The 22,162-nt window shown below is 65.4% G+C and overlaps 7 protein-coding genes across 7 annotated transcripts; 3 read left to right on the top strand and 4 right to left on the bottom strand.

Annotated features, from left to right (window-relative positions):
• Nucleotides 1–281: 281 nt before the first annotated feature.
• EMIHUDRAFT_231982 (hypothetical protein) lies at nt 282–818 on the top strand (the record flags this gene model as incomplete). The annotated part of the gene is made up of 1 exon (XM_005783758.1): nt 282–818. One exon carries the CDS (start codon nt 282–284, stop codon nt 816–818), a length of 537 nt encoding a protein of 178 aa, XP_005783815.1.
• A 2,850-nt stretch (nt 819–3,668) lies between these two features.
• Nucleotides 3,669–5,579, bottom strand: EMIHUDRAFT_231980 (hypothetical protein; the record flags this gene model as incomplete). The annotated part of the gene is made up of 2 exons (XM_005783757.1): nt 3,669–3,807; nt 3,928–5,579. 2 exons carry the CDS (start codon nt 5,577–5,579, stop codon nt 3,669–3,671), a joined length of 1,791 nt encoding a protein of 596 aa, XP_005783814.1.
• Nucleotides 5,580–6,577: 998 nt separating this feature from the next.
• Nucleotides 6,578–7,812, bottom strand: EMIHUDRAFT_365041 (hypothetical protein; the record flags this gene model as incomplete). The annotated part of the gene is made up of 3 exons (XM_005783756.1): nt 6,578–6,962; nt 7,068–7,644; nt 7,721–7,812. Coding segments are annotated over 2 exons (822 nt in total), but the record flags the coding sequence as incomplete, so codon positions are not given.
• Nucleotides 7,813–9,890: 2,078 nt separating this feature from the next.
• On the top strand, nt 9,891–10,370 carry EMIHUDRAFT_365039 (hypothetical protein; the record flags this gene model as incomplete). The annotated part of the gene is made up of 1 exon (XM_005783755.1): nt 9,891–10,370. The coding sequence occupies one exon, from the start codon at nt 9,891–9,893 to the stop codon at nt 10,368–10,370; it is 480 nt and encodes a 159-aa protein (XP_005783812.1).
• Nucleotides 10,371–10,699: 329 nt separating this feature from the next.
• Nucleotides 10,700–13,372, bottom strand: EMIHUDRAFT_231977 (hypothetical protein; the record flags this gene model as incomplete). The annotated part of the gene is made up of 7 exons (XM_005783754.1): nt 10,700–11,035; nt 11,147–11,226; nt 11,396–11,564; nt 11,716–11,763; nt 11,846–12,337; nt 12,751–13,045; nt 13,182–13,372. 7 exons carry the CDS (start codon nt 13,370–13,372, stop codon nt 10,700–10,702), a joined length of 1,611 nt encoding a protein of 536 aa, XP_005783811.1.
• Nucleotides 13,373–14,657: 1,285 nt separating this feature from the next.
• On the top strand, nt 14,658–17,757 carry EMIHUDRAFT_468207 (hypothetical protein; the record flags this gene model as incomplete). The annotated part of the gene is made up of 8 exons (XM_005783753.1): nt 14,658–15,202; nt 15,256–15,410; nt 15,587–15,642; nt 16,050–16,219; nt 16,287–16,358; nt 16,531–16,990; nt 17,152–17,342; nt 17,518–17,757. The coding sequence occupies exons 1-8, from the start codon at nt 14,765–14,767 to the stop codon at nt 17,755–17,757; spliced, it is 1,782 nt and encodes a 593-aa protein (XP_005783810.1). The 5' UTR covers nt 14,658–14,764.
• Nucleotides 17,758–18,046: 289 nt separating this feature from the next.
• Nucleotides 18,047–20,770, bottom strand: EMIHUDRAFT_231973 (hypothetical protein; the record flags this gene model as incomplete). The annotated part of the gene is made up of 3 exons (XM_005783752.1): nt 18,047–18,249; nt 18,460–18,659; nt 18,807–20,770. The coding sequence occupies 3 exons, from the start codon at nt 20,768–20,770 to the stop codon at nt 18,047–18,049; spliced, it is 2,367 nt and encodes a 788-aa protein (XP_005783809.1).
• Between the last annotated feature and the right edge of the window lie 1,392 nt (nt 20,771–22,162).

Genomic DNA, 22,162 nt, shown 5'->3' with positions numbered 1-22,162 from the left:
GTCTCCGTTCTTGAGTCGAGAGGGCGCTCGGTTGGAGCTGCAGAGCCGCGGGCCACTATGGCTACGGCGAAAGTGCCGGCGCCATGTATCGGGCCGGCCATCGAAACGTGGGCTCGCCGTTATGGTGACACGCGAGCGCGGGGGCGCGCGTTGAACCGTAACGACGACTTTTACTTTCGCCACAACGGCGGTCTGTCAGCACGCAGGGGCACCACACAGCAAGAGAGCGTCGCCCTGTCCAATCAACAATGCCAACGTCGTACGTCGGAGCGCCGGTGGGCATGCCAGCGCGGAATCTGAAGTCGCTGAAGCCGCCGTCCGAGGAGTACATGGAGAAGGCTCGGAGGAAGGCGGCGGACTACACAACGGCACATGGTTCTGGCACTGGCACTGGTCCCGGTGCTGGTGATATACCCATCTTGAAGAGCACGGGTGAGATTGAGTATGTCAGTGCCGGCGACGCCACGAGCTCTGGCACCAAGGCTGTGCCATCGGGTACAGCTGAGCCCGCCCCCCCGTCCTTCCCGTCGCAACTGTGGTTGCTCTACAACGATGAGAAGTGGAGGCTACAAAACGCTGCTCAAAAGATGGCGGATGAGTTTACGGCGGGCGTGCACCCCTACGCCATAGCGGAGGGCTACCCAAAGCATTCGGTTGCCACGTATGGTAAATACCTGGGCGACGACGACGGAAGACCGCACTCAGTCGGGTACATTGTGAGGCTAGCCGCTATCTACGACACCGTTCGACAGGCTCCGCCGTCAGAGGTGTTTGCATTCACCGCATTGCTGAGGGATGTCACAGCGGGGATTCGATGACAGTCTGCCTTGCGCATGGATGCTGGGGCGACGTTCTTTGTCTTTGTAGAGAGTACGATGTGGTGCACCGCAATCGGACACGGCGTCGTCTGTGTCTGAGTCTGTGTTCTCATCTCTCTGGGGTGTTAGTATCTCCCTGATTCATTGCATTTGGTTCCCGTTCTCCTTTCTTACACACTGCAATCGACAACATGTGAGCCCCTAAAGGACGCTGCGGCACCGGCTCGTTCGCCCCATCCTTCAAAAAAGCGCCCGTTGTGGCGCGTGTGCGCACCACTCTCATCCCCCCGCACCGACCGTGAGCGGCAAAACACGGTGCCGCCCTCGCGCCCTCGCGCCGCTGCGCCGGACGAGTCCGCCCCGCCTCTCGCTCCCTTCCCTGCGCGGGCCGCGGCGTCACGTAGATGGCAGCGAGGCTCCAGCCCTCCGCGCAGATTGAGCAGGCGCGGTCGAGACCACGGTCGACACGCCTTGTGGCAGCCTATGGGGAGGTTCCGAGAAGGTTCAGAGAAATCCGGAAAATTTGCTAGGCCACGCCTGTCGCATCGCGCGTTCGTTCTCCAGTCGCTGCCTCACACGCTCCGACGACCATGCACGGCCAGTACGGCCATCGGACGGGGGGGGGTCCGGACCCCCCCAGCAGCAGAGCTCTGCTGCTGGGGGGGGGGGTCCCCCCCCCAGCAGCAGAGCGCACTGGACCCAGCTCCCGCCTCTTCGCCGCCGCCGCCCCCCTGGCTGGTCCATCGCGAACCCACTATGATTATCGGAAGCTCTCCTCCAGCAGCAGAGATGTGGGTGTCTTCCGACAAATCAAGCAGCCCGACCGCCGCGAAGCGGGATGATAGCGAGAGGTGTACTCCGCGAGGTTGAGCGCTGCACGCGGTACTCGGCGGTGTCGCAGCGTCGAGCAACACTCGGTGTCAGAGCGTCGCGCCAAATCAGTAGTCTCATCGCCGAGTGATTGCTGGCCTGTGGCGTATGACCTCGCGCGGATATCACCAACAACGAGCATGCGAAGATAGGGAACCATATCTGATGGACTTGTACCGCCCGCTGTGCTCTCCGCTGTGCCACAGCTGCGAGAGCCGTATCTTCCCTCCTTGAAGCAGAGGCGCCGCGAGGCACGAGAGGCGTAGAAGAGAGGCTGGCGTGCCCCGCACCGCCCGGCTGGCAGTAGGAGGGCCCGCCGGTGAGACCACTGATTTTGGTGCCGACTATAAATTCTCGCCACTGGAACACATGCTACTTACAGCTGCTGTCTGTACAGAGATGCCAGCACCCCTCACAGGCAGAGCTCTGCTGCTAGGGGGGGGGGTCTGACCGCGCTTGCCTCGACAAAGGCATGCCCCTCTAGCGGACGCGAGGCCATCGCGCCCAGGACAATCGCGTCAGCCTCGCCAAAGCCGGCGGCGACGACGAGGTAGCCGGCGGCCTTGAGCTGGCCAGCCTGTGCGATGGTCTGCTCGTCACCGCCATAGTCGGGCTGGTTGGACCCGTCGGTGAGCATGACGACTGCCCCGCGCCGCGGGTGGCCCGTCGCCTCGTTCTGCGCCTCGCGGGCCAGGTCTAGGGAGTCCTTGGCCAGCGCGAGCGCGTCCACCATGTTGGTGCCGCCGGAGGACGTCGCCGAGAGGCAGTAGCGAGAACCAGCAAGCGCGATCGACGTGTGCGTGGGCGACCGTGAGGCTGTCTGTGAGGCGCGCGGTTGCGACGCCGGAAAAGTCGTCAGAGAAGGGCCCAGAGTCGTCCTCCCACACGTAGAATCCGGCAAAGTCTCCGACGTTGGCGTCGAATTCACTGAACTCCCAGGCGCCAAGAGACGCAGAGTGCACGCAGGCCCTCAGCATGGCTGGTGGTGTGGTGGGGTGGTGAAGCCTGGGGCTGGGCGGGCTGAATCGATCACCATAAAAACCGCGGCGCGGCCACGCCGAGCGCCATCGTATCACGCTCGGAGAAAGAGTCAAAGGCGGTTTCGACATTGATGACACCTCGTCCCCCCCTCTCCAAAAAAAGCGTAAAAAGAGGCGCGGAACAGGCCGGAAGCGCCGCTTGGACGTGGGTCACACAATGGCAGCGCTCCAGACGCGCTCTGGTAGCTGCCAATGAAGCCGCAGCCCATCGCGCGCGTGCCGGACGGCCTCTGCACCTCTACTGCAGATTTCCTGCACCGAGCGACGCGTCAAACCTTTGTTGCTGCCCATGACCGACGGCGGCTCCGAGCTCGGGCGAGCGAGCCCTGGCTGAGCTGAGTGGATGGACTGCCTTGTCGAGTGCAAGCAGCTTGGCTCCGCCGGGAGCATGTGGTGCAACATGTTCTCTGGGCGCCAGCAGACGCGAGCGCGCAAGCGCGTGTTGAAGCGGACGCTCCATAGCAACACTCCAAGATACACTCCAAGGGGGGTACACGGTTTTTTATTCGGGTTTGGGGTTTGATAGTGCACTATGGACGACGAAACCGAAGCGGGTCGTGGCCCCGGGGTGTGGTTTTTATTGCGGACATTCTGCAGAGATGGGAGCCGAGATGGCGGTATTATGATATAGCGGACTATATAATGCCCGAGAACAATGCAGGGAGGGAGGAGCTCAGGCGCTTAAAAAAGCGCCAAGACCCAAGAAACAGACTGCGTGGTCGTAAAAGAGTACATACCGCAAATGCGCGTGCCCGCAGGCGCGTTAGCTCGGCGTCTCTGCCTCTGAGGAGTCCCCTGCCCCCTCCCGCACCTATGCCCCTCCTGACCTCCACCCCCTCGCGATGCCGGCGAGGTCGCCCTAGCACTCCGTCTTCGGCGGCGCAGATCGAAAAAAACTGGGAACGCCGCCACGGCACGAGTGCCACGGCTGTCGGTCTCGTCAGGCCGATGCGCCGGGCGCAGCAGCCGACTCGGGCACGACGGGTTTAATCTCGACGCCGGTACCCAGGACACCGTCGTCGTGCCCACCGTACTGCGTGAACCCGCCCGATTTCATCGCTCTCTTGCGCTTCAGCCTCCTGCAATAGAGGAGCATCAGGATCGCAAAGAGGCCCAGGCAAAAGGCGCCGATGACTTCGATCATCGCGGCGGCGCCCTCGACGGCCGGCGGCGGCGCCGGCGGCGGCGGGTGTACGCACGCGTTCGAGGGCTCGCCGATTGCGCAGTAGTCCCAGCGCTTGCCGCTGTCCTTGTCGGCCACGTAGCACCACGGCCGCTCCTCCCGGTCTGGGTTGCGGCAGAAGTTGTGCCCGCCGAGGCCGGAGCGAGGGTAGTGCTGGGCGGTCCGCGTGTGCTGTTGGGGCGACTGGTCCGACCACCGCTGGCACGGGTAGCCACTCTCGGTCGTGGCCACCTTGCCGCGGTAGTCGGCTCCGTCTTGCCGCTCGTAGCACTCGTTGTTATTGTGGAAGCAGTCGTCGATGTCAAAGTTGCACGACTCGACGTTGCACGCGGCGTCGCACTCACCGTCGCCGAGCGAGGTTGGGAGGCAGTCGTCTGCGCATGGCGTCTCACCCTTCTTGAGGCAGTCGTGCTTGTCCCACTGGCACGAGGCGCGGAAGCACGCCTCGTCGCAGTAGTGGTCGCCGATCCACTCGGGTTTGCACGAGACGGGGCAGCCGTCGGTGCAGTCCGCGCTCTCGGCCGAGTCGCAGGCGCAGTCGCCCCTGTCGAAGAAGCACTCCTCCACGTCGCACTGCTGGTTGCAGGTTCCGTCGCCGAGCGAGAGCCACTCGCAGCCCGGCGCGCAGAGTGTGGATGGCGCGTCGTCTGCGGAGGCTTCCTCGACGCCGTAGACGACGAGCGAGAAGGTGGAGTGCTCGTCGTACGCGAGGATAGAGAGGTACATCGTGCAGGCCGCCTCGGTCCCCGCGGCGCCGCAGAAGAGGTAGTTGTACCGCCCGAGCGTCCACTCCTCCACGCCGTAGTTGTCCGAGAGGAAGGTGTAGTTTGCGCCGGTGGGGAAGGGGTTGTCAAAGGAGACGTACAGGTCGGGGTCGCCCTCCTCGGGCACCACCACCACCTTCACCTCCTGCACCGACTGCGGGATCTCGACCTCGTAGAAGACGTACGTGTGCTCCTCGACCGACCCTGAAATCATCGTGTTGAGCTCGATGGGCGACGAGACCTCGGGCGCAAACACGACCGGAAAGATGTCGTATGAGAGCTCCCACGGCGGGTAGGGGTAGTCCATGTTGTAGTCGTCGTACATGTCTGAAGAAGACTGCTCGCCGCTTCCCGCATCGGACGCGGGCCTTGGGGGCGGCGCCGTCCGGTTCGCTGCGTGGTGGCCAGCGCAGGTCCCTTGCGGCAGCGGTATCGTGCAGTGCTGCCAACGGACGTTGGGGTCGGTGGTATAGCACCACGGCCCGGTCTCGCCGTCCGGGTTGCGGCACGAGTTGTGCCCGCCGAGTCCCCCGTGTGGGTAATTGGTGTGGATCCTGTCGTGCCGCTGCGGCCACTGCTGCGACCAAGCCTGGCACGAGAGGCCCCCCTCAGTCACGTTGACAGCGCCGCGGTAGTCTGACCCGTCCGCCTGCGTGTAGCACTCGCCGTAGCCGTGGAAGCAGTCGACGCCGTCGAATTCACACTCGGGCACGTTGCACATCTCGTCACACTCCCCATCACTGACATACTCTGGGTCACACTGCCACGCACAGAAGCCGTCATCGATCATGTAGCCGTAAGAGTCGTCATCCCAGTAGCCGTAGGCGGGCTCGAAAGTCACGTCGTCAACCTCGCTGCCCCGGGCCACCGAGTAGCTGACCGCGAGCAGCACGATCCGTCTCATTGCGGCGGGCGGCCAGAAGTTCGTGCAGGCCGCCTTCAAAAGTAGCTCTGACGTCCCGCTCGCGAGTAGTTTCGTTTGGTAGCTTTCTTTTACGATTTGTACTTGTGGTTTCGAGTGTCCGGATCGAACCGTACGCGGCTCGCATTCTCGCAACCAGTCAGTCTCGCCCCTCCTTGTCTCGACAAGCTTGGTTGGCGACTCTAGCGCGTGGCATTGACCATTGTGTGTGGCAGCCGGTCGGTCCGCGTACGTCGCGCCCCACACAGCATAGACCGGCATCGCACTGTGATCTCAGTCGGTGTATTGACTGTTGTGTAGGGCAAGATTCCACCAGGCCCCAACGGGCCCCCCGGGGGGGCGGGGGGCCCCGCCGCCCCGAGGGGGGGGGGGGCGGCGCGGGCAGCGGCAGGGGGCGCAGGTTCGTCGCCTAGGCCCTAGCGCAATTGAGTCATGTCATGAGTCATGTCAACCCTTGTTGCCAAGTCTTAGAATTTACTTTACGTTTGCCGAAGCTTAGAGCGTTGTGTTTTGCCTTTAAATAAATAAATAAATAAAACGGACACCTCTACTAGGTCTAGGAGATGGGTAAAAAGGAACAGGTCCCCGCCCTGCGGTCTTTGTGCAGGGTGGTTCTTTGTGGGTGTGGTCGGCGCGACAGGGGCGACTAGCCGGGGTCGTCCTCCCGTCTCCCGATGGGGGACTAGCACTAGCCGTCTTCCACATGGTCCCTCGGGTCCCTGCTGCTCCTACTCGTAATCTCGTCGTACATCCCGCTCCTGCTGATCTCCGCAACATCCTCGATCCTGCTCCCTCCCTCGTCTCGCCCTGCGCGTCTGCTCCGCCTCACCGTCGTCTTTAAGACATAAGACTTGAACAGAATTTTTTTGCCGAAGCTTAGAGCGCATGTTTAAAAGAGCGCATGCTTAAAAGAGCGAACGACCGACTCACAAGTCACATCCGCGCTCGTCAGTTCACCATCCTCGATCACTCACGCGCGACGAGACCAAGCGTCCAACCAAGCCTCAACGACGCGCGCCCCCGCGACGCAAGCGCGATTTGCCCCTCTCCCCTCCGCGATGTTGCCCTGCCGCAAACACCAGGCGTTACCCGCCCCCGTCCCGCCCCCCCCCCCGCCCGCTCACATGGCGGCGGCGGCGCGGCGGTGATGCGCCGCCCACTCCGCAACCTCCGCGACCTCCGCAGCCGCTCCCGCGGCGGGGCGGGTCTGCGCGGCTCCGGGGTCGACATACACCTTGGAGGGGAGGGCCATCCCGTTGAAGTTTGAGCCGGCGGCGGCGGTGTAGGCGCCCATGTGCCGAAAGACGACCCAGTCGCCGACGGCGAGCTCGGGCAGCTTGGTGTCGGGCAGGACGCAATCGAAACCTGCGGGGACGGGGGCAGGCGATTGTGGGCGGGGGCGTCGAGAGGGGCGCTCGAGAGGAGGGTGGCCGGAGAGGGGGTGGGAGGAGGGAGGGGAGGTCGTCGCACCGTCGCACGTTGGCCCCCAGACGGCGGCGGGCTGCGGAGGCGGCCGCGCAGGCCAAGGGCTCGGACCATCGCCGACCGCTGCCCGCGCCGCGACCGACGCGGGCAGCGGCTCCGGCGTCACCGACGCGTGGTCGTAGAGGAGGCAGTTGAAGGAGCCGTACAGGCCGTCGTTGATGTAGAGCATCTGCCGCGTGCCTCCTTCGGCGGCGGCGTCGGCCACCCGCTTCTTGCCAATCACCGCCGCGGCGAGCGTGTGCGACTCGGCGGCCAGGAAACGGCCTGGCTCGGCGAGCAAGCGCACGCCGCGCGAGGGCGGGAAGGAGGCGTCGAGGGCCGGGCGCAGCGCCGCCGCGATGGAGGAGAAGGAGAGCTCCGCGCTGTCGACGCCCGGGAAGCCTCCGCCCAAGTCGAGCAGGTCCATCCGGCCGCCCGCCTCCTCGGCGAGCGAGAAGACGTGGGCAGCTCGTTGCACGGCGGCGACGTACGCCTGCGGCGAGTAGCAGCCCGAGCCGACGTGGAAGGAGACGCCGCGCACGCGCAGGCCCAGCTCGGCGGCGCGCCGCAGCAGAGAGGGGGCCTACGCGTAGCAGAGAGGGTGTGCCGAGGTGTCGCGGCCGTCCAAGGCCGAGCTGCGGCAGCGAGGGAGGCGGCGCCTCGGCGAGAGGGGCGCCGTACTTGTTGCTCATCACGCACACGGCCTTGGAGTCGTCCACCTGAATGCGCAGCAGCAGCTCCGCGCTCGGCGCCTCCGCCGCCGTCTTGAGCAGCTCCGCCTCCGAGTCAAAGACCGAGAGGCGGACGCCGGCGGCGGCGGCGAAGCGGAGGTGGGAGGGCTGCTTGCACGGGTTGGCGTACACGATGCGGTCCGGCGACACGCCGGCCTGGGAGGGCGAGCGGTGGGCGAGGTCACACCTCGAAACGCGTCTCGGCTGCATCTCGGCTGCATCTCGGCTGCGTCTCGGCTGCATCTCGCGCCTCGAGGATGAGGCTCATCTCCCCATATCTCCCCATATCTCCCCATATCTCACGCCTCGAGGATGAGGCTCATCTCCGCGCGCGAGGCGCAGTCGAAGCCGCAGCCGAGCGAGCCCAGCAGCGAGAGGATCTCGGCGTCCGGGTTGCACTTGACCGCGTAGAACGGGTCGACGCGTGGAAGCTCGCGCCGCCAGAGAGCGACTCGCGACCGGACGGCGGCGAGGTCGACGAGGTAAAAGGGCTCCTCGGCGCCGGCGGCGATGTGCGCCGCAAGCGGCCGGAGCACGTGCGGCGCGAGCGGCGGCCGCGCGGCAGAGTCGAGGCAGTCTTGGAGGCAGTCTGGGAGGCAGCCTTGGAGGAGGGGCTCGCGCGGCACTTGCGGCGGCGGCGGTGGGAAGTGATCCTCGGGAGGGTGGTCGAGGCACGCGGCGGAGGAGAGGCGGCGAGGGAGGATCGTCTTGGCGAGGAGAGGGCGAGGATGGTTGAGCCGGGGCACGCTCGCGAGCGCTCGCAGACGCCTCAGATGCCCGCCTCGAACCTTGTGAAGCGGCCGGCGGCCGGTGAGCGCGGCGCGGGAGGGAGGGGGGAGGGAGCTTCGTCGCGCGCACCATTCCTCCTCGGCGTTGTAGTCAAACGCTCCGGTGGAACGGCCGGTCGAGCGGAAGGCTGGGGTCTTGGATTCCACGCGGAAGGTGCAGATGCAAGGCATCAAGCTGCGCGGGCGCGGGAGGCGGGCGTCGGGCTGCTTTGGTGCAGTGTTCCCCGGGCTGGAGCGCGAGGCTCGAGCGGGGGGGGGGGGGGGGCTGCGCGCGCGCGAGGGCCAGGATCGCGGCGGGGCGCGGAGCGAGGATCGTGGCATGCACATGCGTGGCCAGCCAACTTTGTTGCACGATTTCTTTTCCCTTAGGATCCCTAGTCCGTTTTACCCTCCCAGCATGGAGGACGGGCCCACACGCACACACACGTTGCACACGATTGGCTCGGGAGCCGACACGAGGCACACTGTCACCGGCCGTAGCACCGGGTCCGGACTGCTGGACACACACACAGCACACAGCTCACAGGACAGCTCACGAGGTGGCGCTATGTAGTGGGGTTCTCAGGGACTCACGCGGGAGAAGAAGGTGGAGCACAGGGACAGGAACACAGAACTCACGAACTGACATCCCACCCCGCGCCGGGGGCGGTGGCGCGCGCGAGCGCCGGGGTATTTTGCCGACCCGCAGACTGGCAGGCGCCAGGCCACAGACCCGCCGGCAGAGCCTCGATTCTCGCTTCAACCTTCGTGCCACCTCGCGGTCGCCCCCTTCTCGTCGTGCTCTCCCTTGTCGCTTCTTCCTCTGTCGCGTCGCTCTCCTCTGCCTCGTTCTGCGCCGCCGCCGCCGCCTGCCGTTCCCTTGTTCTCTCGGCTTCTTTCGCCTTTCGGCGCAGCTCCGCCCTCCTTGCTGCATATCCTGGCCCCTCGAGTCTATCGAGCTCTCCTCGAGCAAGGACGAGTCTTCTGACGCCCACTGCTATCATTTGCCGCCCAGTCATATCATTGCTCAGGTCCACTCTCTCTTCGAACACTTGTGCCTTCACGGATGAATCGTGTAAAAGAAAGAAAGAAAACAGACAACCCAAGGGAGGGATGGGAGGACGGTGGTACGCCGCCACCACACAGGGATTTTAGGGGAGAAGTGTGGTGTTAGCCGTCGCCCACCCTCGGGCGTCTACCATTTCCTCTCTCTCTCTCCCCACTTTCTCACCAATTCTCGCCGTGCGACCGGCTTGGGTTAGAAAATTCTTTTTGATGAGGCAAGGGCCATCTGTGCCACGTGTTCGGCGAGAGAGGAGCCATCTGCCCGAATGTCCGCTGGCATGCCGGATGCCATCTCCATGCTACAATACGCGGCCAATTCGCGCGCCGAAGAAGAGAAGCATCTCCTACGCAAGGAGCGCAACCGCCAGTCTGCTGCCGTCTCGCGCAAGCGGCAGCGTGACCACCGCCAGCAGCTCGAGGAGGAGAATGCGCGGCTGCGTGATGAGAACGAGCAGCTCTTGAGATTGCTTCACGAGCATGCGCCGCATGTGGAGCTGCCTCGGAGCGCCCCCGCCGCCCCCTCCCCCGACCTGCCCAGCGCGCCGGACGACGAGGACTGCAGCAGCACAGCGCCGCGCCCGCTCCTGCCGATGCCGTCCAACGCCCAGCCAGCCGCGGCCCACCAGCCAGCCACGCAGCCGGCCGAGAGCCCGCCGCAGCCCGCCGTCGTCGGCGAGGAGCAGCAGCAGGTCGACACCGCCCATGCCGCAGAGCTAGCGGGCTGCTACAGCTCACAATATCAGTAGACGTGGCGCGCATCTCACGCGCTTTAGCCTAGCCCCCTTTTCGACTTGCCCCCAGGGCCGCCCTGCGGGCCACCCACTACACCGCGTGGCGGCCGTGCGCCTTTCCGCCTCCCCAGGGCGGCAGCGCCGCTACCGCTATTTAATGCATGTCGTGGTCCCGTCTTTTTCTGCTAGATATAGCCTGTGAGCTGTGTCTCGACTCTTGTCACACACACACACTTCTGACTCTCACACTGTGTGCTTTCTGTTCTCGTTGTTGGCCGCTTGAGAAGTACGAACGAGCCTTCGCGCGGTACACCACACAGCTATCAACACTTACCTCACGCACGTCACGTGTTCGTGTACATCCGCTCGCTGTCCTTGCGGACGGACGGCCGCTGCGGCGTCGTCGGCGGCGACATGCTGCTCGAGAGAGCCGCAGAGCGGACAAACCACTCGATGCTGACCGGGTGGACCCGCCCATGGGCGGAAGGGGCGGCGCGGACGGACTTTGGCGTCGCCCGCCGCAGCCCGAGCGCTCCTCCACAGCACAGGCGCTGCCGGAGCGAGGCGAGCACGCTCACGGGGCGGAGCGGCGAGTGTGTCAACGAGAGCTCGCTCTCCGCGTCGCTCACGCCGCTGCCCACCCCTAGGCTCACCGGGCTGGCCGCGGCGGTCGCGGGGGGCTCGTCCACGCCGCAGCTCCTCCTCCGGCGAGCTGCGCGCGCCTCCCTGCGCGCGGCGCGGCGGGCGCGGCGGCGGCGCTCCTCTCGGCGGGCGACGAGGAGGCCGGCGACTCGCTGGAGGAGGAGGGCGAAGAGGAGGGGCGCGAGGACGAGGGCCGCGAGGCGGACGATGCCGGTGTTGAGCCGGACGCCTGCGACCCGTCCCGCGCGGTGAGGTGAGGTGACGCCTCGCCCCTCTGCTGCCCGGTGCCTCTCTCTGCTGCCCGGTGCCTCTCCCCTGCCCGTGCCTCGGACGCCGTCGCGAGTGGGCGAGATCTCGGCTGTGTCTCCTCGGCATGATCTCGGCGTCGTCTCGGCTACTCTGGGCGCCGTCGCAGGAGAGCACCGCCCGCTCCGCGCCGCAGTCCGGGTAGAGAGTGTGCAGCCCCTCCACGTCGTCCTCGTCGAGGCACGCAGAACGCCGGTACTGGACGATCCGGTTCATCACGCTCGGCCGCACGCCGCGGCAGCTCTCCTCCGCCCCGCCGCACTGCCCCGCCTCGCACGGGAGCGGCTCGCCCTCTCCCTCGCCCTCCCCCTCGCCCTCTCCCTCGCCCTCTCCCGCCGGCGAGCAGCCCGCCTGGTGAGGCGCGGAGCAGTCAGCAAGGACGGACTCCCTCTCCCGCCGGCAGACCAGCCACCGGGCTCGCAGCTCGCCTCTGCGTCGATGGCGGCGCCGGGCGGGGTGCCTGAGTCCAGAACCAAAGACAAGTGTGTGCCGTAGTCGCGGACTGGCGGGGGCGGCGGCGGGGCGGGGTCGCCTTGCCGCACGCCGCGCCACGGGTTGAGGCACTCGCTCGCGTTGAGGGGGAGGCCCGCGGCGAGGGCTCGCTGGTAGACGTTAGCACCCCCTCCGTTAGGGTGGCCGAGGCCGAGGGCGTGGCCCACCTCGTGCACCGACGCAGCTTCGAAGTCGAAACACTCGCGGCACGGCGCAATCACGCCGCGCAGCAGCGGCACGGGGGCGACGAGCAGCACGAGCCACACGGTGGCAGCGATGCCTGACCAGTGACGCGCGCCGACGCCGAACCGCCGCGCGTGCCTTCGCGCAGCCAGGGGTGGGGTGAGCTCTCGTTGCTCCTCCGCCGAGCGGACGCGCGCCGCGCGCCAGAGACGCAGCAGCCAGTAAATGAGGCTGAAGCTGAAGGCGCCCCAGAGCGCCGCGCCGATGGCGAGGAAGAGCGAGTCGCGCAGCGCGTGCAGCGCGCCGCAGAACCAAGAGTCGAGGTACCAGCACACGTCCGACCCGCCGCCAAACACGATCTGCGCGCGCACAATCTCCACCTGCGGCCAGGGGCTTGTGCGGTGAGCTGCTTTGGGCCCCCGGTGAGAGGGGCGCGGTGCGGGGAGGGGGGCGACGAGGAAGCGGGGGCATTGGAGGGAGGCGGACGAGGCGGCGGCGGCAAGGGCGGACGCGAGAGAGAGGCGTCTGGCGGCGGGTGAGGTGCGGCGGAGGCGAGGGCGGTGGAGGAGGCGGAGGGGAGGGAGGGGAAGAAGCGCCGTGGAGTGGCTTTGCAGCTCTACGCCGTTGGTGAGCCGGAGGAGTCGGCCGAGCTGGGAGGAGTAGGCGTAGACCTGAGGGAGGGGGGGGGGGGGGGGGCAGGGAAGGGGAGGGGGGGGGGGGGGTCGGATGCGTGTGCGAAGGGGTGGCGAGCGCGGCAAGGCGTGGGGCACACCGGGTCGGTGCTTGCGACTTGGTCGCCGTCGTGCGCCGGGGGGGGAGGCGGCGACGACGAGCCCGCGAAGCTCGTCACCCACAGCTCCACGCGCGGACACGCGTCAGTCCACGCCTCGCCAGGCCGCAAGTCGCACTGCACCTCGTGAAACGAGATCCGGCGGTGGACCCGCTCCCACGCGGCGAGGGCGCGCTCGAAGGAGGAGCGCAGGTCGCTGCACGTGACGAGGTCCAGCCCCGCGGCATTCTCGCGCATCACGGGCAGCAGCGCGGCGCAGAGATGTGGGTCCCAGGCCCTGTCGCGGACGTGTTAGCGGGGCTGAGGCGGGATCGCGGGCCGACGGAGCATATAAACATATGAGATGGGTGATGGTGAGAGGTCTCGCATGAGATGGGTGATGGTGAGAGGTCTCGCAAGTGTTTGCGCGCCACGAGAGCCCGCCGCCGAGGCCGGCGTTGCTGCCCGCCGCCGCGGGCGAGGTCCAGATCCTGCCGAATCCCAGCTCGCTCATGTCCTTCTCGCCATCAAGAGATCGGGCGAAGTTCGACGCTGTGCCGCCCTCGCGCTGCTGCAGCGAGGTCCACGAGAGACAAAACGGCCCGACCATTGATGAGAGCATCATTGGCCCCTGGGAGGCTCACACTGGTTATTTGAGAGCACACACCAGCTGGCAGGGGGTTGTCACAGCCGAGAGCACACAGCCAATGTCACAGCTTTCAGTCGCCGTCGCGACTGGTCAAACCCGGCGAGCGAAACCGATGTTTGTGATTTCACAGTTTTCTCGCGCCTCTAGCACACGACGACGGCCGCCAGAGACTGCCGATCGCTGCCACTTCGAACACCAAGGCCCCCTCACAGTCACACTCTGCTGTTCTGCTCTGAAACCAACCCCGTCCTAGACCGCTAGACGAGTACATACAGCTAACTAAACCATAGGCTAAAGAGCACCAAAGATCTCTCTCTCTCTCTCTCCAAAAAAAGAGTACCCGGGGCTCCGTGTGAGGGCGGCCCGTGAACATCTTTAGCCTGTGTGACTGTGAGCCAGGAAAAGGGCTGCTATGAAACCACCGGGCACCGCCGCCGTTTTTCTTCTTATTGTCTTCTAACAACCGCAAGTGCTCGACAGAGCGATACAGTGGGTTGCGGGCATTAAGAAAAAAGGGTAAGATTTCTTGATGGGTTTCACCAGGGTTTGCCCAGGGTTCGGACTTTTTGCGGGGTATGGTATGGTACGGGTTCGGACTTTTTGCGGGGTATGGTATGGTACGGGTTCGGACTTTTTGCGGGGTATGGTATGGTACCCTCGGCCAACCCACCTCGAGACCATACCCCCCTGCCTGCTGACAGACCCAGCCTTCCGCCGACGGGACCATACCCCCCCTCCCACCCTCGCCCCACCGCCGGCCGCCTTACTGCGCTAGGCTCCACGAGGAGGCTGCAGACACCGACACTTAGGACACGCACACTTAGATACGCGCGGATGGCCGCCGTCTTCCACGGTGCTATAGTCTAGAAGTAGAGCGCAGCGGCAAAGTTGGCAATCGCCTGGCGAGCGGCCGTCCCCGCGCGGGCGAAAGTACCATACCCCCCCACCTTTTGGCGCGCATGAACCATACCATACCCCGGAAAAAGTTGGAACCCAAGCCGCACCACGTGATAGTGACGACGTGAATATAAGAACACGAGTCGGGAACGCGAGATAACACGGGGCATCTCTCAAAGCAATGCACGTCAAACTCAGAGCCCCGATGAGATCGTTACAATTGAGCCTGCCAGTACGCCGTTTTGAAGTCGACCGCAGTTTGCTTCCGACGCGCGGCAGACCATTTCCCGTCTGACAGCGTGGCCTGTGCGCATGTTGATATCTGCACTAATCATTGCCGGCAGCGGCGCGTCTGAAATTGGAGGGGCCGTCCCGCACACCCTGTCCTTTGCTGCCGTTCGGCCACCGGGCGGCCCGCTGGACTGCAGGTCGCTGCCAGTTCGAACACACCTCGAGGCAGTATCCTCTCAGATGCCACCCATCGTGCCAGCCGCACGTCGGAACAGCTCTGCCGCCGAGCGGCGGCGGGCGAAGAAGAAGCGCAAGCGCGCCGCCGAGGAGGCTGACGACCTGCCGCCGGGCTTTGCAGCCTTCGCTGCCGAGGCTGCCGCCGGCGGGGCGGACTCGGACGAGGAGGACGGCGGCGCGAGGGAGCCCGACGAGTTGGACGAGGAAGCAGCGGCTGTCCAGAGCGTGGACGGGCTCGACGACGAGAGCGAGGGTGGCGCCAGCGGCGGCTCCGTGGCGGCGGCGGGCGGCGGTGAGGAGGAGGAGGAGGAGGGCCGCGAGGCTCTGCTGGCGCAGCTGCTCTCGCCGGAGCTGCTTTCGCTCTCGCTCTCCGAGTGGCGCGCCGAGAGCGGGCTCGAGATCCTCGCGTCGGCGGATCGGCCCGACAAAGCGAGTTTGCAAGTCGGTGTCACTGCGGCCGCTGCCGTCGCTTTCACATGGCCGTGCGCGAACAGGCGGACCGGCTGGCGGGCTGGCTGCTGGCGCCGCTCTCGCCGGCGCAGTTTGAGGAGGAGGTCCGGGAGCGGAGGCCTCTGCACATCTCTCGCTCCGCCGACCGAGCGTATCACCGCGGCTGGTTCGGCTCCGAGGAGCTGCGGCAGCTGCTGCGGTGAGGGCCAGAGCCGAGAGGCAGCCGAGAGGTAGCAGATGCGCCGGGAGGAGGTGCGTACGGAAGAGTGCGCCACGCCTCTCCCCCCCTCCGCCCTCCAGTGACGGCGCCCTCAAGTACACCTAACCCTAACCCTAACCCTAACCCTAACCCTAACCCTAACCCTAACCCTCCAGTGACGGCGACCTCAAGTACACCGACGGGCTCGACGTGACGCGCTACACCGTCGAGGGCGAGATACAGCCGAGATAGCCGAGATAGAGCCGAGATAGGGACGTGACGCGCTACACCGTCGAGGGCGAGATACAGCCGAGATAGCCGAGATAGAGCCGAGATAGGGACGTGACGCGCTACACCGTCGAGGGCGAGATACAGCCGAGATAGCCGAGATAGAGCCGAGATAGGGACGTGACGCGCTACACCGTCGAGGGCGAGATACAGCCGAGATAGCCGAGATAGAGCCGAGATAGGGACGTGACGCGCTGCACCGTCGAGGGCACGCCGCACCGCCTCGGCCCTGCCGCCTCCCACTTCGCGTCCCTGACCGCTCCCGGATCCCGGACATGTCTCTGCAGGCGGCCGCACAGCCGCTCGGGCCGCTCGCCTCGGCACTCCCTCACCCGCCGGCTCGTGAGTCAGGCGGCCGCGCCACGCTCAACGGGGAGGGCGCTGCCACGGCGGAGGAGGTGCTGGCCGCGTTTGAGGGCGGCTGCTCCGTGCGGCTGTCGTGGCCGCAGCGGCACTCGGACACGGTGTGGGGACTGCTCGCGTCGCTCGAGGAGCACTTTGGGTGCGGCGCGGGATGCAACGTGCACTGCACTGCGCAGCCAGGGCTCCGAGATCGCGCGAGCTCACCCGAGACTTCTTTGGAGGTAGGTCTACTACACTCCGGCGGGCAGCCAGGGCTTCGCGCCGCACTACGACGACGTCGACGTCTTCATTCTGCAGGCGCGAGCCTCCCGAGGCTCACCCGAGATTGACGGAGGCAGACACACGGCGGACCGCACCACGGGGACAGCCGGGTGGGCGGTAGAGGCGGCCCTCTTCCACGCTGGACGGGGCTTCGACGCGCCGCCTCCGTGCCACGCTTTGGCCACCACCGCCGCCACCACCGCCTCAGGTCGAGGGCGAGAAGCGGTGGACGCTGCACGCCCCTCCGGCTCCGGAGCACGTGCTGCCGCGCGACCCCTCGCCCGACTTCGCACCCGCCGACCTCGGCCCTCCCCTCGCGAGTGTCGCGCTCAAGCCGGGAGACCTGCTCTACCTGCCGCGCGGGACGGTGCACCAGGCCTTCACGCCGGCCGGCGGCGCCGCGTCGCTCCACCTCACCGTCTCGATCTCGAGGCGGCACACGTGGCGCGACTTGCTCGAGCTGGGGCTGGCGGGCGCTCTCGAGGAGGCGGCGGCCGCCGACGTGACTTGGCGGCGCGCGCTCCCGCGCGAGTACGAGTCCTTCATGGGCGTGCTGCACTCGGACCGCGCCGACGCGCGCCGCGCGCAGTTCAGCCAGATGGCGCACGGCTTGCTGCAGCGGCTCGTCGCGTCGATGCCGCTCGACGCCGTCGCCGACCAGTTCGCAGGCCACTTCCTAGACACTTCCTAGACACTTCCTAGACACTTCCTAGACACTTCCTAGACACTTCCTAGTCGCCGACCAGTTTCGCAGGCCGCGGCTGGGCGTGCCAAGCCCTTGCATGCATGAGGCTCTCCCCCTGACTTGGGAGCTTTGTGACCTGGACAGGCCGAGGCTGGATGTACGACCGCATGCCGCCGCACGCGACGCCCGACGACGCGCGGCGGCTTGCTCGCGCGGGGTCCCTCTCCCTCGCGTCCAAGGTCCGTCTCCGCTCGCGCTCCGCCGCTCGACTCGCCGTCGAGGGCGACGTGGCGGTGCTCTACCACCACGGCACGAACACGCGCGCCTACCACGAGGTGGGAAGGGTAGCCAGCCGACCCGACACGCTCGTAGCACTCCTGCCTCGCTCCTCGCAGTCCAGCCCGCGCGCCTCTGGCAATCACCTGTCACGCCTCTGGCAATCACCTGTCACGCCTCTGGCAATCACGTGTCACGCCTCTTCACGCGCAACCCTGTCGCGCTCCTTCGCAGGTGGATGAGCCGCAGCACATCGACTTCGACCTCGACGCGGCCCCTGCGCTGGAGCAGCTGCTCGCGTCGTACCCAAAGTACGTGCGTGTGGGCGCGCTGCCGTGCGAGACGGCCGCGCAGCGGCTCGACGTCGCGAACGCGCTCGCCGAGGCGCATCTGATCCTGGTGAAGCCCGGCGAGCCGCCGCCCGCCGCAAAGCCGAAGCAAAAAGCGGGAAAGCGAAAGCCGGGCGCGCAGTGAGTGTTAGTGTGCGCGCGAGGTGACGCACGGCGGTCGGCGCTCGGGGGGGGGGTTGGGATAGTTCGTTATCGTATGATGTATAGAGTCTTGTGTGATGCACAGCGCACAGCCTGAATCACATGCACAGAGTCAGAGAGAGCGCACAAGTGCCACTCCGAAGAAAAAGTAAAACTGAGAAGCTATGGTAGAATTAAAAAGAGACGCAAGAGCGCACAGTAGTTAAAACAGTACTCAGTAGTCAGAGAGGGGTGTTGGCCGTGTCTGTGGCCGTTGTGATTCTGTTGTAGATTCAGGAGCACAGGGAAAAGTAGACAGCGGAAGGATCGTTCGGCCCGGCCTGCCTGCAAACCATCTTACGGGTACCGAGTCGGTTCGCTTTTTCACGCATGGCGCAATGTTCGCAGCCGGCCGAGCAAGGGACGTATCCGTCCGATCCAACTGTTGCCGCATCGCCGATCTCAATGTAGAAGTCTCCACATGCCTCCAAGTTGCCTAGTTCGCTGGAGGCTTGTTGGTAGCACCATTGGTCCCCTTCTGGGCCCGCCAGACCAAGGAGACGCTCGCCCGAGGGAGAGTCAACACACGGGTATGTCGGTGCGGCAGCAGACGAAGGAGGCGGCGGGGCCGGAAGCGGCGGCGGCGGCTGAGCGCCAGCGCACGGGTAATGGGGAGGCCAGTCCATCTTGCACCGCCACTGGCTACCGGTCCGCGCATACACGCACTCGCTCGAGTACTCAGGCGTGCCGGCATAGTGGCGCTCGCAGAGGTCGCGCCGTGCGGCGTTGAAGCTCGCCGGTGCCATTAGCGAGCCACACCACCTGCCACTGCTCCTGAGGTTCGTCTCGGTGGCGGTGAAGGGCTGGTTGAGGCCGCAAGGCTTACCGCCCCCAAGCGGCGGCGGCCTTGGTGGTGACGGTGTGGGAGGTGGTGGGGGCGGGCGAAGCGTCACAGGAGGCGGCGGGGCCGGAAGCGGCGGCGGCGGGGCCGGAAGCGGCGGCGGCGGCTGAGCGCCAGCGCACGGGTAATGGGGAGGCCAGTCCATCTTGCACCGCCACTGGCTACCGGTCCGCGCATACACGCACTCGCTCGAGTACTCAGGCGTGCCGACATAGTGGCGCTCGCAGAGGTCGCGCCGTGCGGCGTTGAAGCTCGCCGGTGCCATTAGCGAGCCACACCACCTGCCACTGCTCCTGAGGTTCGTCTCGGTGGCGGTGAAGGGCTGGTTGAGGCCGCAAGGCTCCCTGCCTGCCACAGGGGGCTGCGGGGGTGGCGAAGGCGGGGGCGACGCATACTGAGGCAGCACGCTGGACGACTGTATCACATTCCCACGGAGAAGCGTCTCTCCCCGACCCGAGTGGATCGCCGGACTGCCGCATGCCTCTAGGCGCGAGTCGACGACTTCCGCGCGCGCGAAGCCCAGGTCGCCCTCGAGCCAGTTGATCTCCACGACCCCGATGTACACTCCGGCGCCGCGTTGGAAGAGCGTATCTGAGATGCTGAAGCCGTCTGTCTTGGCTAGCGCTGAGCGGGCGTAGGCATCGTGGAGCCATGAGCCCGAAATTTTGGCTCGCCGGTTGCTCTTCTCGTAGACCTGTGCGACGGTCCATAGCGGTTGCACGCCCTCCGGCAGGTCCGTGGGGAAGGTGAGCTGAAAGAGATCATCATTGTCAAAACTGAAGGAGGGAGGGAAGCCGAGGGAGTAGGGCGGTGCGTTCAGGGTCGTCTTGAGGCTATTGACCTTGGGGACCACAGAGCCGTTGGGCAGCACTTCATTCCACGAGCCAAAATGTGACGGCGTGGATGCGAGTCTCGCGGAGGCCACGAGGGGCAGGGTGTCCGTCCTAATGCTGTGGAAACGCACCACATCACCGCCTTTAACATTGCTGTCCATTGCGCCCTTTCGATCCAGTACTAGAAGTGTTCGATTACCGATCCGATCGACAACGATGCCTATACCACCGTAGATGTTTACTAGGTCGTCGCCAGTATAGCCAATCTCGCTGTCGATGATCTGGGCACCTTCCTCCGCCGAGTTGGAGTGGAAACCATCGGCGTTGACGGACATCAAGTTGGCTGACCCTGGCCGCCGGGTGACCTTAATGCGTCTGTAGACATGACTTCCTACGCCCTTGCTCTCGACGACGCCGATGTTGGTCCCGCCGTAAATATGTGCATCCTCAAACACCACACGTTCACACGCGACGAGCTCGATAGCATGCGGGAAGACCCGTGGGTGCATCGAGATCAGATCACCATTGCGCAGCAATCTATGCATTGCGGTAGTTCGGCCCGCCATCTGAATACGCCAAGTCGTGCCGCAGTTTCGGCCAGTGTTGGGCTCGCATGCCGGCGCGAGGCTGGTCGAACCGGCGAGGTACACGTTGACCGCCTCATTTGGAGTTCGCCGCATCGTTCGCGACGCTGGATCCCAGAAGGCAACCTTCACCTTAGGCTCGCCGAAGATGTTGCCGGTCTGGTTGCGATTCGGCATGATATAGTCGGTGGAAAACTCGGCATCGACCCACCTGCCGGAGGCCAGCTGGTCTGTGCGGATGACGCGGCCCTGCGCCACGACTGGCGGGTCATAGTCGATGATGAAGGGCGCCGCTTCGCTCGCGGTCCATTTGACGCCCTCTGAAGTCATAACGCGCATGCCTCCTCCCCATCCGAACCAGAAGCTGACACCGCTGGCCGTGACCTCCATATTCCTCGCGTTTCTGAGCTCAAAGCGCGTATGGCCGAAGTGGTAATCGCCCGCTGGAATTCGAAACTGGCGGGCGCCCCTGTTCGCTGCGGCCTGCATCTGCTGCATCAACTGTCTCCCTCTCGCTGAGGCGTCAAGCCTCCGACGGCGCAAGGCATTGTCTGCTGCGCTCTCAAGACGTGGCACTGGCTCACGCAGCATGCGCCACTCATTGTCCAGCTCGCGTGCCTCCGCCACCTCCGCCCGCTCTCTCTCTCCAGCGTCGAGGGCAAAGGCGCACACTGCGATCGCGAGCGCATATATTAACATAACGGTCTGTGCGCGCACACTGCGAGAGCGCCCGAGCACGTGTGCTGGCGCCCGATAACGGCCTTGGGCGTGCAGATTGGGTGCCCGCTTTTGGCACCTGCGTCCTATCCGATGCACTGTCGTCAACCACGAGAGCGAGTGTAGGGCTAGCGGTCGGCCGCTAGCCTGTGAACTAACCTATCTATCTATCTAATCGAGCATTGCACCACAGTCTTGCCACGCGGACGCTTTTCTGGCTTTCTGACAAGATTACCCACCTGTTTATACCGTGGTCATGCACATGAACATGACATGCACAACAACAACAACAACAACATGCACATGCACATGACATGTGCATGTGCATGTGCATGCACATGTGCATGTGCACAGGCCGGTTGTATCTCTCTCGGAAGTGAAAACGACTGACTGCGAGCCGAAAACGCGTTGTCCCGTGTGCTCGCTTTTAGGTATGCGCACGACTTGCAGCCTCGCCGAGGGCGCACGTCCCGAGGCCGCTGATTCACCCTCCGCACCACCAACCGCCGCCTCCGAGTCCGGGCCTGACGGCTGCTCAGACAATACCCGAAAGAGGACCCGACCAACGGAACCATGCATTGGTCGGGTCACCTCTGCCACCATTGAAGTTTTGCTGCGGCACAACCAAATCTCTAGCATGAGCGTCGAGGCGGCGATGGTTGCCGCCATCGACTCAGCCTACCGCAAGCTCCCGCACGCCCTTGGTCAGATGACGCCTCAGCGGATCATGGGCTTGCCCGTGGCCCAAGCCGTGCCCATATCGTTGATACCGCTAAGGACGCACATCCCGCTCTCCGCTGCGCCTCTGCTGCAGACCACCAAGGCAATGCCGCCGCCGCCGTCCCAGCCGCTCTCGCCTCCGATCTCTGTCCCCACCGCGGCGGCGTCGCGCTCGCCGTTTAAGCGCAGGCGCACCAGCCCGTCGGACGACGACCTGACCCCGCTCACGGCAGAGGAGCGGTACCGTGCGCGGCTGCTCCTGGCAGAGAAGGAGGGCCGGCTGCCCAAGTACGTCGTTGCCCGCATCTTGGGCGGCGCGGGGGCGTGAGCCATCGCGGGCGCTCCCCGACCACGGCGACCCCCGCCCTCGGGCTGAGTCATATGCATGAGTCACTTGCTTTTGAGTTTTGACAGTAGTCGGGCTTGGGATAGATCGGGACACACAGATACCGAGCGGATACCGTCGCGCGTCGGCATCTGACCTGCGCTGGCCCAGTGTGTGCACGGCGCAGAGCGCACATACTATGTATCTCAGCAAGCTCAAAAGTCAAGAACACACGCGACGGTGTCGTGTGACTGTGCACAGTGCACACTCCGCTATCTCCCTTGCTCCCTTCTCCGCGGGGTCGCGCGCCATGTAACATGGGCCATGTG

The sequence above is a fragment of the Emiliania huxleyi genome (assembly GCF_000372725.1).
Source record: "Emiliania huxleyi CCMP1516 chromosome Unknown EMIHUscaffold_177, whole genome shotgun sequence".
NCBI lineage: Eukaryota > Haptophyta > Isochrysidales > Noelaerhabdaceae > Emiliania > Emiliania huxleyi.
The sequence above is the reverse complement of the archived record's forward strand: the minus strand, read 5'-3'. Positions and strand labels throughout refer to the sequence as shown.